Source organism: Silurus meridionalis, chromosome 7 (assembly GCF_014805685.1).
Source record: "Silurus meridionalis isolate SWU-2019-XX chromosome 7, ASM1480568v1, whole genome shotgun sequence".
In the NCBI taxonomy this organism is placed as follows: domain Eukaryota; kingdom Metazoa; phylum Chordata; class Actinopteri; order Siluriformes; family Siluridae; genus Silurus; species Silurus meridionalis.
Window position 1 is genome coordinate 4,642,798 of NC_060890.1, and position 14,568 is coordinate 4,657,365.

The 14,568-nt window shown below is 37.4% G+C and overlaps 2 protein-coding genes across 2 annotated transcripts in view; one reads left to right on the forward strand and one right to left on the reverse strand.

Moving 5' to 3' along the window:
* LOC124388805 (integrin alpha-M-like) overlaps nucleotides 1–2,216 on the forward strand; it is a 37,687-nt gene extending 35,471 nt beyond the window's left edge. Inside the window, 2 exon segments of the mRNA XM_046853835.1 lie at nucleotides 995–1,105; nucleotides 1,206–2,216. Coding sequence (XP_046709791.1) covers nucleotides 995–1,105; nucleotides 1,206–1,304 — 210 coding nt within the window. The 3' untranslated portion in view covers nucleotides 1,305–2,216.
* An 8,226-nt stretch (nucleotides 2,217–10,442) lies between these two features.
* vkorc1 (vitamin K epoxide reductase complex, subunit 1) lies at nucleotides 10,443–14,145 on the reverse strand. Its single transcript, XM_046854236.1, has 3 exons — nucleotides 13,874–14,145; nucleotides 12,553–12,662; nucleotides 10,443–10,901 (listed from the first exon to the last, which is right to left on the reverse strand). Exons 1-3 carry the CDS (start codon nucleotides 14,062–14,064, stop codon nucleotides 10,687–10,689), a joined length of 516 nt encoding a protein of 171 aa, XP_046710192.1. The 5' UTR covers nucleotides 14,065–14,145; the 3' UTR covers nucleotides 10,443–10,686.
* Nucleotides 14,146–14,568: the final 423 nt, after the last annotated feature.

The following is a 14,568-nucleotide window of genomic DNA, read 5'->3' on the forward strand; positions in this document are numbered from 1 at the left end:
AAAAGGAAGAAGGCATGTGTGAACTTGAGACAGACGTGCCACCATCTTCTCTTGGCCAAAGCTCGTTTAAAATGTACTGAGGCAAAGTGGAAAATTGTTTGCTGGACAGAGCAACAAATGCTTCCAATAACACAATGCTAACTGCATACTGCATCTGTTACAACAGCATGACTTTGTTGTATAGGAGTCTGGGTGATAAACTGACCTGCCTGCAGTCTAGACCTTTCACCATTTTGAAACATGTGGTGCATTATAAAACACAACAAAAGACACCCAGAACTGTTGAGCAGCTAGAATCCTGTATCTGACACATATGGGACAACATTCATTTTTTTAAGTTCCCAGATCCATACAGAGAGAAGATGTGATGCTACACAGTGACAAACATGGCCCTGTCCTACTCATGATTAATTTTTTCCATAAAATGGTCTATATTCTCACTTTATATCTTTTTTTGTTCTATTGTGAATAAAATATAGATTTATGAGATTTGCAAATCAATGCATTGTGTTTTTTATTTACATTTTCCAAAATTTTACATACAGTGTCCGGACGTTTTCAGAATTTGGGTTGTAATTACTGTGTAGAATTACAACCTAAATTCTGAAAAAGATCGGACGAGTGAAGGGAAAGAGCTCTTTTAAGGGGGGCTGATTAAGGGAAAACAGGTGCGGGAGATTAATAGGAGGGAGAGGCTGAGTGTGAGGGGTGAGAGCTTGAGGGGGGGCATAGTTCTCTGACACCAACCTTCTGTACACCTCTAATGCTTAATAAATGGAAGCTTTTGGCTTGTTTCCTTGCAATAATAAAACGTCCAGACAAGTAGATGGTGTTTTCTGAAAATTTGGATAGTGGCTCTTAAAGGGCAGAATGCACAATAAGTATTTATGGACATTTTCCCCAGAATGTTCCTCCAACCCAGTAGGTTACTGGGTTGTTACCCTGATCCAGAACCCTTGATCCAGACTGACTTCTTAATGTAATGGTGTTGCAGATTGATACCCAGGTGGAGGTGTATGAAGAGAAATTCCCTCTTAAGGAGACAATTGGAGGTGTCATAGGAGGGCTTGTGCTTTTGGCTCTAATTGCTGCTGGTCTCTACAAGGTCAGTAAATATATTATCAGTTTTTTTACCTTTATTATTATTTTTTCCTTAAGATATTCTGTGCTCAGTAATATGTCACTTATTTTTTGATCTTGCCTAGGCCGGGTTCTTCAAAAGCAACTATAAGAAGATGTTGGAGGAAGCCGGAGCAGGGGCTGAGGGAACCGAAAATGGCGCAGAGGCACCAACTAAAGATTGATGGCTTTGCTCTACATTTCAGAGCCATATTTAATTTCATCTGTAGTTTAGCTTGTTAGAGTCAGGTCTCTCTGTAATTCTAAAGAGAGGACACGGTGATAGTAATTTGATGAATATTAGCATTAGCATTAGCTGTCTTTTTTAGCTCCTGCAAATTTAGGCAATGTTTGGACAGGCTTACAAATACAGTGTGAAGTTTGTGGTTACCAGCATTCATGTTTGATTTTTATTTGCTGTAAACCTTAAAGTTACCTTCTCTACCTTTTTTTTTGTCAGGTTCCCCTCTGGGACATCCCTCTCTCTCAATGCAAAGAAGAAGTCAATATTTGCAGCGGGAAATTCGTAATTTTATGATAGAGATTGGAGACACCAACATGTTCTCCGGGACATACACCAGAAATATTCACAAGGCACAAGATTTTATACTTGAAAAATGTGTTTTACATTGAGACCACAAGAAAACTAGATCATGATCTCAAAAAAATAATAACTTTTTTTATGTCGAGAAAACAAAACTTGTGTTGTTGTGAGATCACGAGGGAAAAAAAAAATATTATGTTGAGAAAAAAAAGTCATGATAAGTAGAAAACAAAAATTAAGATGTGATCATGAGAAAACAACATTTATGTCGAGATCATGAGAAAATTGTTGTGATAACGAGCAATAATGTTCAATATGCAGAGAAAATAAAGTCGGGATCGCAAAAAAACAAAAACGCAAAAATCTTCCAATGCATGGCCTCCGTATCATACAGACATATTTGTATTATTGTATTTGTTATAATGCTGACTATTTCTTAAGAAATCTAATGATATATAAATGTATTGTGTTGTTTAGGCATGTTAAAGATGTAGCCTAGTGTGTCTTGATGGAAATATATACACGCTTTTTATTTGAAATGATGATAGAAGTTACTGGATTTATATATATATATATATATATATATATATATATATATATATATATATATATATATAGAGATGTGGAGAGATGTGTGATCATATGAAGGAGGAAGCATGTCGGGGGGGGGGGGGTATTAGAGCTGTATTAGACAAAGTAATCAGGTTTTGAAATCACTGGGTACAAATATGTTAATGTCGACATGCTTACTGTAGTTGAACATTTGAAGTGCATAAAAAGTATGATAACGAATGTAAAAAAAAGTATAATACGTGTATGCTTCCTTTTGATTTATTTGCAGCAAACTTATATACTTAACGGTATAAAGATTATCTTCGACCAAACAAATCTATTAATGTACAGATTTTATTTGCTTTGAAAAATCCTTCCTTAGCATGAAGAACAGCTTTACACACTTTAAGCACCTGGACAGTTCATCCCAGAGTAGTTCAATGGGATTTAGGTTTAGTGACTGGGCAGGCCATTCTATGATAAATTACACTCCAGACAACTCTCTAAATAATGCTTACAGAGTTTGGATGGATGCTACTGCTCATTCTCATGTTGTATGGTAAAGTCGGTTCCAATGAGCCGCAGTCCAGATGGAATTGCATAGTGTTAAAATATGGAATAGTGGTCATGTTGGTTCAGGATTCCGTTCACGTTCCCATTTTCAAATGTCCCATTTGGAAATTTATTCCACTCATTCACGGTACAATTTTTGTGTGTTTTTCTCCTTTTACTGAAACAAAAGGAATGCTTGTGTCTCAAAAACTATAAAACACTCAGTGTTTCAGTGTTTCCAAACTTCTCACAGGCACTGTATATGTAATCATTTGGCATTAAGCGCAATGTTGGATTGTAAATAAACTGCAAGAAAAGGCAACTTTATTTTTATTTAAGTTATACAAAGTTTTATAAAATGTAGTTTTAGTAAAGTTTTTAGTCTAATCTCAATTTTGACGAAACTACACTGCCCCCTTGTGGTCATAACTGCATGGACACATTTCTTTTACATTTAACTGATTTAGCTCATCAATATCGATATCATTTTTATTTCAATTCAAAGCACATTAGCCTCATATGCAGATTATGACAGAGTGGATGAATATTATAGTAGGGTCAGGAAATCATGAAGAATGCCACCTTATGCTTAAAACTACTGAAAAAACATGCCTTTTACTGAACGGGACTCAGATCTGAATCTGAATGAGTAGTAATTATTCTGTTTCAGTATAAACTGATGCAACTAGTTTGTGACCGATATGATGGTACCAAGACTTGTCCTTCATGAACGAATTGAACAAAAAAGACATGCCAGACATTCAGTTCAGTTAGGAGACTTGATTGGCTCAACAGGGGAAGAAGAGGGCGAAGCATCTTTGTAGCCCATTCGAGAAGTTTATATGTGCATGTAGCATAATTGAGTCCCATTACTGAATCCACCAAGGCATTTCAATAACTTGATGAGCATTCTAGAAATAATAAGTATAAGCTGTTGGTAAGATATTCAGAGCAATTCTGTTACCTACAGTAAACACTGGATAGTTCACAAAAAAGCATTTTCTTCTTCTGGTCTTTGGCTTCATGTGGTCCCACAAACAGCAGGCCTAAACCCTCTCAGAATCACTGAATTACGTTTTAATACGCTTTTGTCCGTGAATATATATATATATATATATATATATATATATATATATATATATATATATATATATATATATATATATATATTATTATTATTATTATTATTATTATTATTATTATTATTATTATTATTATTATTATTCCCAATAGTCTATTCTCTTCATTTCCTAGAGTTTCTTGAAAAGGTCTGCTGTCAAATAAACAGTACAAGAGTGGCCTCTAGCGGCGAATCCCTGATACCACGTGCTGTTTGTTATGACACGTGATTTAATAGAAATTTATTAGTAAATGTAATTAACAAGCAAACAAACAAATACTTCTAAAGCATTTGTTAACTTGAGTTCGTTACATATAGAATCTTATTTTAAAATGTATTTTTCACATAAATCCGAACAGTAATGCTCAAAATGGGCACAAAGTCCAGAGCATTGAAATTAAATTAATATTTTATTTTTGTAAAGTTTGGTACTATTTTACATTGTTTTTTTTGTTTTTTTAAAATCTAGTATGCATTAAAAAATTATCAGTTGATTATTCGGTTATCGGCAAGTACGATCCAACCTAGATATCAATATCGGTAAAATCCACTAATGATCGACTTCTAGTTTCTATATTCTATATTGACGACATAATAATGGTGTTAAGAGGTGGATTAATTGAGGCAGGACACCAACGAAGGTTTGAGGGTGAAATACACGGCCTCCAATGATTCCTGGTCTTTCCAGTCCAGTCCAGAGGTGGCAAAAGTACACACATCCTTTACTTAAGTAGAAGTACAGATACTCATGTTTTAAAATACTCGGGTAAAAGTTGAAGTACTGATTAAACTTTTTTACTCAAGTGAAAGTAAAGAAGTTTTGGCTCTGACATGTACTTAAGTAAAAAGTAGTTATTACTTCTACCTGTTTTAGCTGTTAACTGGACCTCACATCATAGATAGATAGATAGATAGATAGATAGATAGATAGATAGATAGATAGATAGATAGATAGATAGATAGATAGATAGATAGATAGATAGATAGATAGATAGATAGATAGATAGATAGATAGATGGATGTGATAGCCTATTGGGTTAATGTCAGCATCCCCACAAGGATGAGTTTGAGAGTTTGATTCCTGGTCGAGCTGGTTGCTGTGTTGGTAAATAAAACTTCTGGACCTTGTCCCCTCTGAAACCATTTCAATTCTGTGGTAGCTCAGCGGGTTAAGGCTTGTGCCTGAACATGGTCCTTAATATAGTCCACACTGGTGATAAGGTTTCAAAGCCAGTTCTACATGCCTTCCTTCTTACTGCGATGGCATGAAACAAAGTATGAACCCTCCAAAAAGCACACATGCTTTTCAGCAGCGGTCGCTCAGTGGTTTAAGGCTTGTGCCCTCATCTAATCATGCTTCCCAGTCTGGTCTCTTCCATGGGTCAGTGGGTTAAGGCTGGTGCCTCGCTGATGGTGAGGATCCAGGTTTGAATCCTGCTTTCTGCCTGCTAGTTGCGATGTAGTTTATGTTCCTGTTTCCTAAATCTTTCTTTAGCTTTATATGCTTGTGTTGATGGTTTAAAGGTAGATAGACCTGCTCTAAACAACCTTCCTAGCCTGTCTTCCCTGATGGTTCAGTGGGTTAAATCAGGTTTTTTGCTTTTGGTGGGGTTCAGGGTTCGAATCCTGCTTTCTGTCTGCCAGTCACGATCAGGATTTACTTCCTACATCTTTCTTTAGCGATACATTTTTGTTTTTAATGGGTTGAAAAGAAAGATAGACCTGCTGTAAATAAGCTTCCTAGCCTGTCCTCGCCAATGGTTCAACGGGTTAAGGTTGTTATCTCGCTGGTGGTGGGGATCATGGTTTGAATCTTGTTTTCTTCCTGTTATTTACAATGTGAGTGCAACTTGTGCTACTTACATCTGTATTCGCTTCCTACATCTTTCTTTACTGTTAAATTCTTGCATTGATGTTTTTTTCTGATGGCTTAGTGGGTTAAGGCTGGTACTTTGCTAATGTTGGTGGTCAGGGTTCAAACCTGGCTTTCTGTCTGCTAGTCATGAGGTAGGTTAAATTCCTGATTCCTACATCTACATATTCTTGTTTTGATAGGTTAAAAAGAAAGATAGACCTGCTCTAAACAAGCTTCCCAGCCTGTCCTTCCTAATGGTTCAGTGGGTTAATGCTGGTTCCTTGCTAATAGTGTGAATCAGGGTTCGAGTCCTGCTTTGTCCCTGCTAGTCACATTATGGGTTTGCTTCCTAAGTCTGTCTTTAGCATTATATTCTTGTGTTGATGGTTTGAAAGAAAAGATAGACCTGCTCAAACAATTAGCATAGCCTGTCCTTCCTGATGGTTCAGTGGGTTAAGACTGGTATTTCGCTGTTGGTGGGGTTCAGGGTTCGAATCTTGCTTTCTGTGTTTCTGTCTGGTCTGAATTTCTTGCTTTGAAGCATGAAACAAACGATAAACCCCCCAAAAAAAGAAGGTGCAGTGTGGGACTTGATGGCTTTGTGATAAAAGCCTTGCCTCTGAGCTCAGAGGTTGCTGGTTCAAATCTGGCTTGTCCCCACACTGGCTAAGCTGTGTGGAAAGTAGTGTTTGGTGAGCAATGAGGTAGTTGACTGTAAACAAATGCTGTAAAGACCTGCTGCTTCACAGCCTCATAAAAAGTGAAGGTGATAGGTTTTTGGCAGAATTTTTCCCTATATATGCAAAACTAAGTCGATACTTTTTTGAACGTTTTTGCTTCATAACCCCTGTTTTCAGCTTCTCAGACGCACGGGGGGCAGATGCCCGGATATTGCCCCCCTGCTTCAGGATACGCCCTCTGAAACCACATCCAACCTTCCACGCAGCCATTTCTGACACCTTCCTTACTACAGCCACCGGAACCTTCCCCACTCTTAACTTTGAGCCCTGGCTGGGGTTTGAACCGGCAACCTCTGAAACCCAGAGGTAAAGCGCTTCCAATTGAGCCACAGGATCTCCTGAAAGAACCTGATTATTAGGACCTTTTTTGGTTATTTTTAAAAACTTTTTAAACAATTTAAAGGAAAGCTAAGGGGTGGGAATTGAACCAGGGGAGTCAGATAGCAGCAACCACTTCACTGACCATTACACCAACAAAGGAGAGGCAAAGAAACCTTGGTTTATTGGACTCTTGGCTTTTCTATAGTTAGGAGACCAGTGTTTTCTCTTAGATCATGATGGTAGAGGGTCAAAACTTCTCCTTCCTGTACATTCTCTCAGTAACTCGAAGTCTATGAGAAGTGACTCAGGTACAAGAACCACATCTCCAACACCTGCACCACTGATATACCATGATTTGCCAGCAACCAATTTTAATGATCTTTCATTGTTCTGTTTTTAAAAACTTCTTATAATGTTCAATATGAAACTAGAGGTAAGAATCGAACCAGGGAAGTCTTTCATCATAGATCACTAATGGCATTACTTCAAAACTCAAAACTTTGTTAGACATGTAAATAAGCAGGAAAGACAGAGACAAAGACAAAGAGACACAGACACAGCTTTAGAAAGAGTGAGAAACAAATAGAGACAGCAAGAGAGAGACATATACAGTGAGACAGAGACATTTACTAAAACACAGAGACAATTAGATAGAGAAAATAGCGAGATATAGCTTGGAGGTTTTAAACATGTATCATATGTACAGCATGTGATATATATGTAAGCATGTGTACAGTGATTAAATATAAAGGCTATATCAGTGCAGAGACGTTTGGACATCATTTAGAGCCTTTGCCATGTTTCCACACGGACAGTTAATGAGGTGATACGGGAGAAACTGCATCTCTTCAAGTCAAGTCAGGAAGCGTTTATATATATATATATATATAAAATTATAGACATTTTACAGATTTGAATGATGTATTGTTTTTATCTGTACGATCAATAAAGACAGTAATTTAAGTTTTTGTCGCCATTTTGAGGGAAAAACCCACAAAAATGTAAATTGTGAGAATCATGGCGGATTTTGGTGTTTGATTTAAGACTCAGAAATAAAACAAAAGTTTACTGATTAAAAATATTTTTATCTGGAGTTAATTAATTTATTTTATATCTAAGTAAAGAAAGGAAAATTTCGTATATATATATATATATATATATATATATATATATATATATATATATACAGTGAGGAAAATAAGTATTTGAACACCCTGCTATTTTGCAAGTTCTCCCACTTAGAAATCATGGAGGGGTCTGAAATTGTCATCGTAGGTGCATGTCCACTGTGAGAGACATAATCTAAATAAAAAATTCAGAAATCACAATGTATGATTTTGTAACTATTTATTTGTATGATACAGCTGCAAATAAGTATTTGAACACCTGAAAAGTCAATGTTAATATTTGGTACAGTAGCCTTTGTTTGCAATTACAGAGGTCAAACGTTTCCTGTAGTTTTTCACCAGGTTTGCACACACTGCAGGAGGGATTTTGGCCCACTCCTCCACACAGATCTTCTCTAGATCAGTCAGGTTTCTGGCCTGTCGCTGGGAAACACGGAGTTTGAGCTCCCTCCAAAGATTCTCTATTGGGTTTAGGTCTGGAGACTGGCTAGGCCATGCCAGAACCTTGATATGCTTCTTACAGAGCCACTCTTTGGTTATCCTGGCTGTGTGCTTCGGGTCATTGTCATGACCCGAGGTGTGGAGGTGTACAATGTCTCTAGTGTCTTTGGACATCTCTTTGGTCTTGGTCATGTTAGTAGTTGGATTCTTACTGATTGTATGGGGTGGACAGGTGTCTTTATGCAGCTATTGACCTCAAACAGGTGCATCTAATTTAGGATAATAAATGTAGTGGAGGTGGACATTTTAAAGGCAGACTAACAGGTCTTTGAGGGTCAGAATTCTAGCTGATAGACAGGTGTTCAAATACTTATTTGCAGCTGTATCATACAAATAAATAGTTTAAAAATCATATATTGTGATTTCTGGTTTTTTTTTTTAGATTATGTCTCTCACAGTGGACATGCATCTACAATGACAATTTCAGACCCCTCCATGATTTCTAAGTGGGAGAACTTGCAAAATAACAGGGTGTTCAAATACTTATATTCCTCACTATATATACTGTATATATATATATATATATATATATATATATATATATTAATACAAAACAAATTCAAAATGTTGTTACCTAATGAATGTGAAGGCTGAAGATCCACATATATCCAAAAAAGATGATGATGATCAGGAATGTGTCTGTTCTCAGTCATGTTTACATCACTGACTCCCTCTGTCTCATCCACATTAACCCCAAACTTCTTACTGCCTTCTGTGGTAAGGGAGAGTCAGGACTTTATACACCAGCGGATTGAAAAAGACGCGCAGTAACAGGAAATCGGTTGTTCGGCTGAAATCGGCACGCAGTGAAAAAAAAAAAAATATTTCACCAAATCAATGGATTAAAACTAAAGTAACGTGTCTGTTTTGAAAATGTAAGAAGTATAAAGTACAAATATTTGTGTAAAAATGTAATGAGTAAAAGTAAAAAGTTAATAAATACTACTAAATAAATAGTGGAGTAAAGTACTGATACCGAAAAAATCTACTTAAGTACAGTAACGAAGTATTTGTACTCCGTTACTTCCAACCTCTGGTCCAGTCCATGCCAGGATGATTTGATTTACCCCTGACATGAAGTTCAGGAGTATAGATTATACAGATTTTAGCTTAGCAGTAAAGCAAGCAGCTTAAAAACATCTAAAACTAATGGAGATGCTAAAGCCAATGCATTGCCCAGTTTTCTCAAATATTTACACACATAAGCCCTTAGCATGAGCGACTTAGAATGATCTTATTTACAACTGAGCAGCTATGACAGCTTGGAACTTACGACCTACAGATCAAAACATCTTTCCCACGGAGCTCAGACGTCTGTCAAATAAATTTCGTGATTTCAAGCACTGCAACGTTAAACACCTTGATTAAAACCTTCCTCCATCATGGTGATTGTTGTTTTATGAGCGGCAAAGCGAACCTTCTCTCACGCTGGAAACCGCAGAACCTGATACATAATGCAGATCTGTTGTGTCCTTGAAAGCATCATGATGATGATGATAACGTGTTACTCTGATCAGTATGGAGTGTTGACTCAATAAGACACTGTGTTAGCGAAAAACACGGAAATAAGTTGTGCGCAGAAGAGGGGTGTAACAGCGGGGGCATGGCCGATCGCATGTTTGTGACTGGAGGGTGAGGCCGGAGGAGACAAGCGTTAAGAATCTCACACCTGTTGGGAATTTGTCTAATCGGTGTTTTCTTTAGCAGTGAGTGTGTAATAGAATAAGAGGACTAAGACAAGGTCACCTCGAAAGAAAGAAATCGCTCTCCTACCCTGTTGCCAAAAGCCCTTGCTGGAAGAGAGGTATGTTCGAAGGAGTTCAGGCGGACAGCAAGAAAAGATGGGCCATCTGTGAGTGAATCCGCGAGAGAAAATAAAGAAAGCTCTGCTTGATGAACTATTGCTTGTTACAAGGAGATTTTCTGACCATTTGTAAACCAGGTGACCCCAAATAACATATTGTTTGGTAATTGGTTTGTTCATATAAAAACACCTACAAGTATTATATAATTAGCTTTTGAATGCACGTTTATTTAAAGTGAAGGTCTCTGACGTATCACAGGCAAGCTTTCGTGTTCTGTAACAGTCTGATCTACAAGCAAATAAACCTGCATTCTTGTATGTTGGCGTTGCTTCGGCAGAGAGAACCATTTATATTAATACAAACAACTCTTATGCATTTTATTTGGATTCATCATAAGACACCTGCAATTGAAACATCACTCCCACACACACACACACACTTGAAGAGATCTCATCTCGTCTTCTTCTTCTGCTTTCCACTAAGACCTGTCCTTCTCTTCAGGTTGATGTACATGAGAGCGAAGTTGATGATGTACGTTGACACACACACCATGCAGAAATCCCCCAGCACCAGCACTAGAATAGCAGCTAGATAGAGCGAACCAGCCACCGACAACCAGGATGCCATGACCAAGAAATGTGCTGCTGTAACAGACACCATTTGGCCTGTAAAAGTGAAGAACAATGGTTTGTTAAAGCATTTAATAATATATTGTGTAGGGTTACTCAATGCTGAAAGCTTCTAACAGCAAAGCTCTGAGGTTACTCTTGATCGCTATGTTTAATCACTGATCATCTCTGTCCTTGACCGATTTCCTTGCTTTATTTGAGCTAAGTGAGTCTGTGGCATAAATTGCACTTGCAATTAGCTCCCGCAAGGCACTGGTGGACAGTAAGGAAGTAAACGTAATTTGTTACTGTATTTAAGTATCTTCTTTGCGTATCTGTACTTTACTGAAGTATTTCCATTTGGGGACTTTGACCACTACATTTCAAAGTCAAATATCTTGAATGGTCAATCACATAACAAGCCACCAATCAGGATCGACCACGTGCTGTTTTGAACTAGTTTTGATTGGCGTTTTGGTGGTATCTCTAAAGCACAAACGTACAGTAAAGTTCAGTATCAGTTCAACAGTAAGCAGAACTTTTTTAGAGGAAATAAATTCAATAAATAAAACAGGGAGCCCCTGGTGGTCTAGTGGTTAGGACGCAACGCTCTCACCGCTGCGGCCCGGGTTCAACCCCTGGTCAGGGAACCAACCCCAGCCACTCTTAGTGTCGGTCCCATGCCTGGATAAATGAGGAGGGTTGCGTTAGGAAGGGCATCCAGCGTAAAAACTTGTGCCAAATCAAACATGCGGATGGTCCACTGTGTTTAAGAAATTAAATAAATCATACTCCTGATTCTTTATTGACACATGATCTTATTTATGTGACTTTTTTTAAAGTAGTTTTGGGCTCATGATTGATGTAATAGATATCAATCAGTGTTTGATCAATCAATATTATTTTCTTAATAGATCGGTGTGTTAAAAGTGACATTAGAGACTTTTCACATAAACTGAGTTGTTTAAGCAAAGTCCCTGTTTGACAAAAAATGATAATAGGAACATTAAAGCCATAATAAAATCATAGTGCTTTGGATACTTAAGTACATATGAAGGCAAATACTTTTGTTCTTTTACTTAAGTGAAAGTTTCAAGGAAGTATTTTACTTTTACAGGAGGAATATTTTACCAAGTGCAAGGTTTGTGTAGTTTGTCTAAACAGGCGTACCCATGACTATGCAAAACACCCTGATTTGAACATTTTGGCAATTTATATTACACAATGTGATGGGAAAATTTGAAAGCTATTCATCATCACAAAATCTGGTACACAAGAAATTACAAGGAAAACAAATACCTTGCAAACGGGTGTAAATGATTACCACATATCAATGATCACTCATTTGGATCACATGACTGCTTTGGTTGCTGTGAAAAAGCTTATGCTTAAAACTACTGAAATAACACGCCTTTTACTGAACGAGACTCAGATCTGAATCTGAACATGAGCAGTAATTATTCTGTTTCAGTACATACTGATGTTAGTTTGTGACCGATATGATGGTACCAAGACTTTCATGAACAAAATGAACAATGTCAGACATTTAGTTCAGATAGGAGACTTGAGGACAGGAGCAGAAGAGGGCGGAGCATCTTTGTAGCCCATTGGAGAGGTTTTATATGTGTATGTAGCATAATTGGGTTACTGCAGTAATCTTAGCACTGTACAATAAAAAGCTCTGCTGCATGTGAACACAAAAACCCACCAAGGCCCAGCTGCAGAGTGTAAAACAAGATTCCCAATATGCTGTTTGGTTGGTTCAGGAGGCTGTCCTTTTCCGCAAACAACTGGACGAGTCCGAATCCACGTCCCCACCTGAAAAGAACATACACAGGTTAGGCTTTCAGTGTTGGAGTAAAGAAAACATGGCAGTATTGTTGCTACACTAAACCACTGTCCTTCACTCAGTATGCCTGTCCTTCATTCAGTATGGGGGTCCTTCACTCAGTATGGGGTTCCTTCACTCAGTATGCCTGTCCTTCACTCAGCATGGGTATCCTTTACTCAGTATGCCTGTCCTTCATTCAGTATGGGATTCCTTCACTCAGTATGCCTGTCCTTCACCCAGTATGCCTGTCCTTCATTCAGTATGGGTGTCCTTCATTCAGTATGGGTGTCCTTCATTCAGTATGGGGTTTCTTCACTCAGTATGCCTGTCCATCACTCAGTAAGGGGGTCCTTCCTTCAGTATGGGGTTCCTACACTCAGTATGGCTGTCCTTTACCCAGTATGCCTGTCCTTCATTCAGTATGGGGGTCCTGCATTCAGTATTCCTGTCCTTCATTCAGTATGGGGGTCCTTCACTCAGTATGGGGGTCCTTCATTCGGTATGCCTGCCCTATATTCAGTATAGGGGTCCTTCATTCAGTATGCCTTTACTCAGTATGGGTGTTCCCCACTCAGTATGGGTGTCTTTTACTCAGTATGGGTGTTCTTCACTTAGCATGGGTGGTAATTGTATTTCATGACAGAAGATGATGGTTGAACCATACATTTTAAATGTGTAGAACTGAGAGAAGCTGTATGCATTACGTTAAATTTCAACTAATCTTTTTTGTACATGGAATCTAAAGATCTGAGTAACTAGGACGAATTGAAATGACCATCAGTAACAAATAATAAATAAATATTTTCTTTGCTATGTCACAACTTCATTTTATCTGGAATAAATAAAACAAATAGTGATCTAATACCTTAGGCTCACTAGATTTGATTTTCTATCGTTTTATTCTGAATTTATTTATTCGTTTAATTTTCTGCAAACGATTCTGACGTTGCAACAGACATGCAAATGAGCCCGTGACGTCAGATAGCCAGCACTCATGAGAGTTGCAGAAGTTTCTCCTGAAAAAAAAACCTGCGTGGAAGTGTTGAGACGTGGCACATGGAGCGATGTGTGTGTGTGTGTGTGTGTGTGTGTGTGTGTGTGTGTGTGTGTTCTGCTTCTCTTAGATTTCTGGAAATGTGTTAATTATTTATTATTGTAAAATAATTACATTTTAAATTGAATCGAATTAATTCTTTACCTGGAGGTGAAAACCTTGGAGCAGCTGACGGATTCCGCGAGGTCGCACATTGCCCGGTAATTCGGGTCGTTCTCCTTAGACAGTTCCACATGAAGCGCATAAACCGACAGTATTAACCCTAAAGCACAAAGCATGACTCGAGCCCACCTTTCCCATTTAGGGACCCCGTTAGAAGACTTGCTGGAGGACATGATAAGACACAACCTCTTATTTCGTACCGTGAATTCTCTCGGAAATATTTCAGCTGGAGAAACTTCTTATGACGTGGGAAAAAATCTGAACCTCGCTCTGTGATTGGCTGTGTGGCGGGGCAACCTGGCAATCTGATTGGTCGGTTGGATAGGCTGTAATTTATAAGAATTTAAATCCCGTTATTTGGATAGTTCTAGATAATAATTTCTATAAATGCTGAAATGTGATGTGTTCATTTATATATACTTCTTTGCTAATATGCTAATATGCTAAAATAGGTTCCCTAGTTGCTAATGGACGCGACAGTCAATCCTCTTTATATGTATTATATTAATTATATTATATTATATTATATTATATTATATTATATTATGTAATTATTATAATATAATATAATATAATATAATTAATATTATATTATATTATATTATATTATATTATATTATATTATATTATATTATATTATATTATATTATAATAATATAGTTAATAATATTATATTA

What these genes read in the sequence shown, in the direction of transcription:
- vkorc1 (XM_046854236.1), bottom strand. Translation starts at nt 14,064, where the DNA reads ATGTCCTCCAGCAAGTCTTCTAACGGGGTCCCTAAATGGGAAAGGTGG. An exon ending in TCCAAGGTTTTCACCTCCAG is followed by an intron (nt 12,663 to 13,873) that starts GTAAAGAATTAA and finishes TGTTCTTTTCAG; the next exon opens with GTGGGGACGTGGATTCGGAC. An exon ending in CACTCTGCAGCTGGGCCTTG is followed by an intron (nt 10,902 to 12,552) that starts GTGGGTTTTTGT and finishes TCACTTTTACAG; the next exon opens with GCCAAATGGTGTCTGTTACA.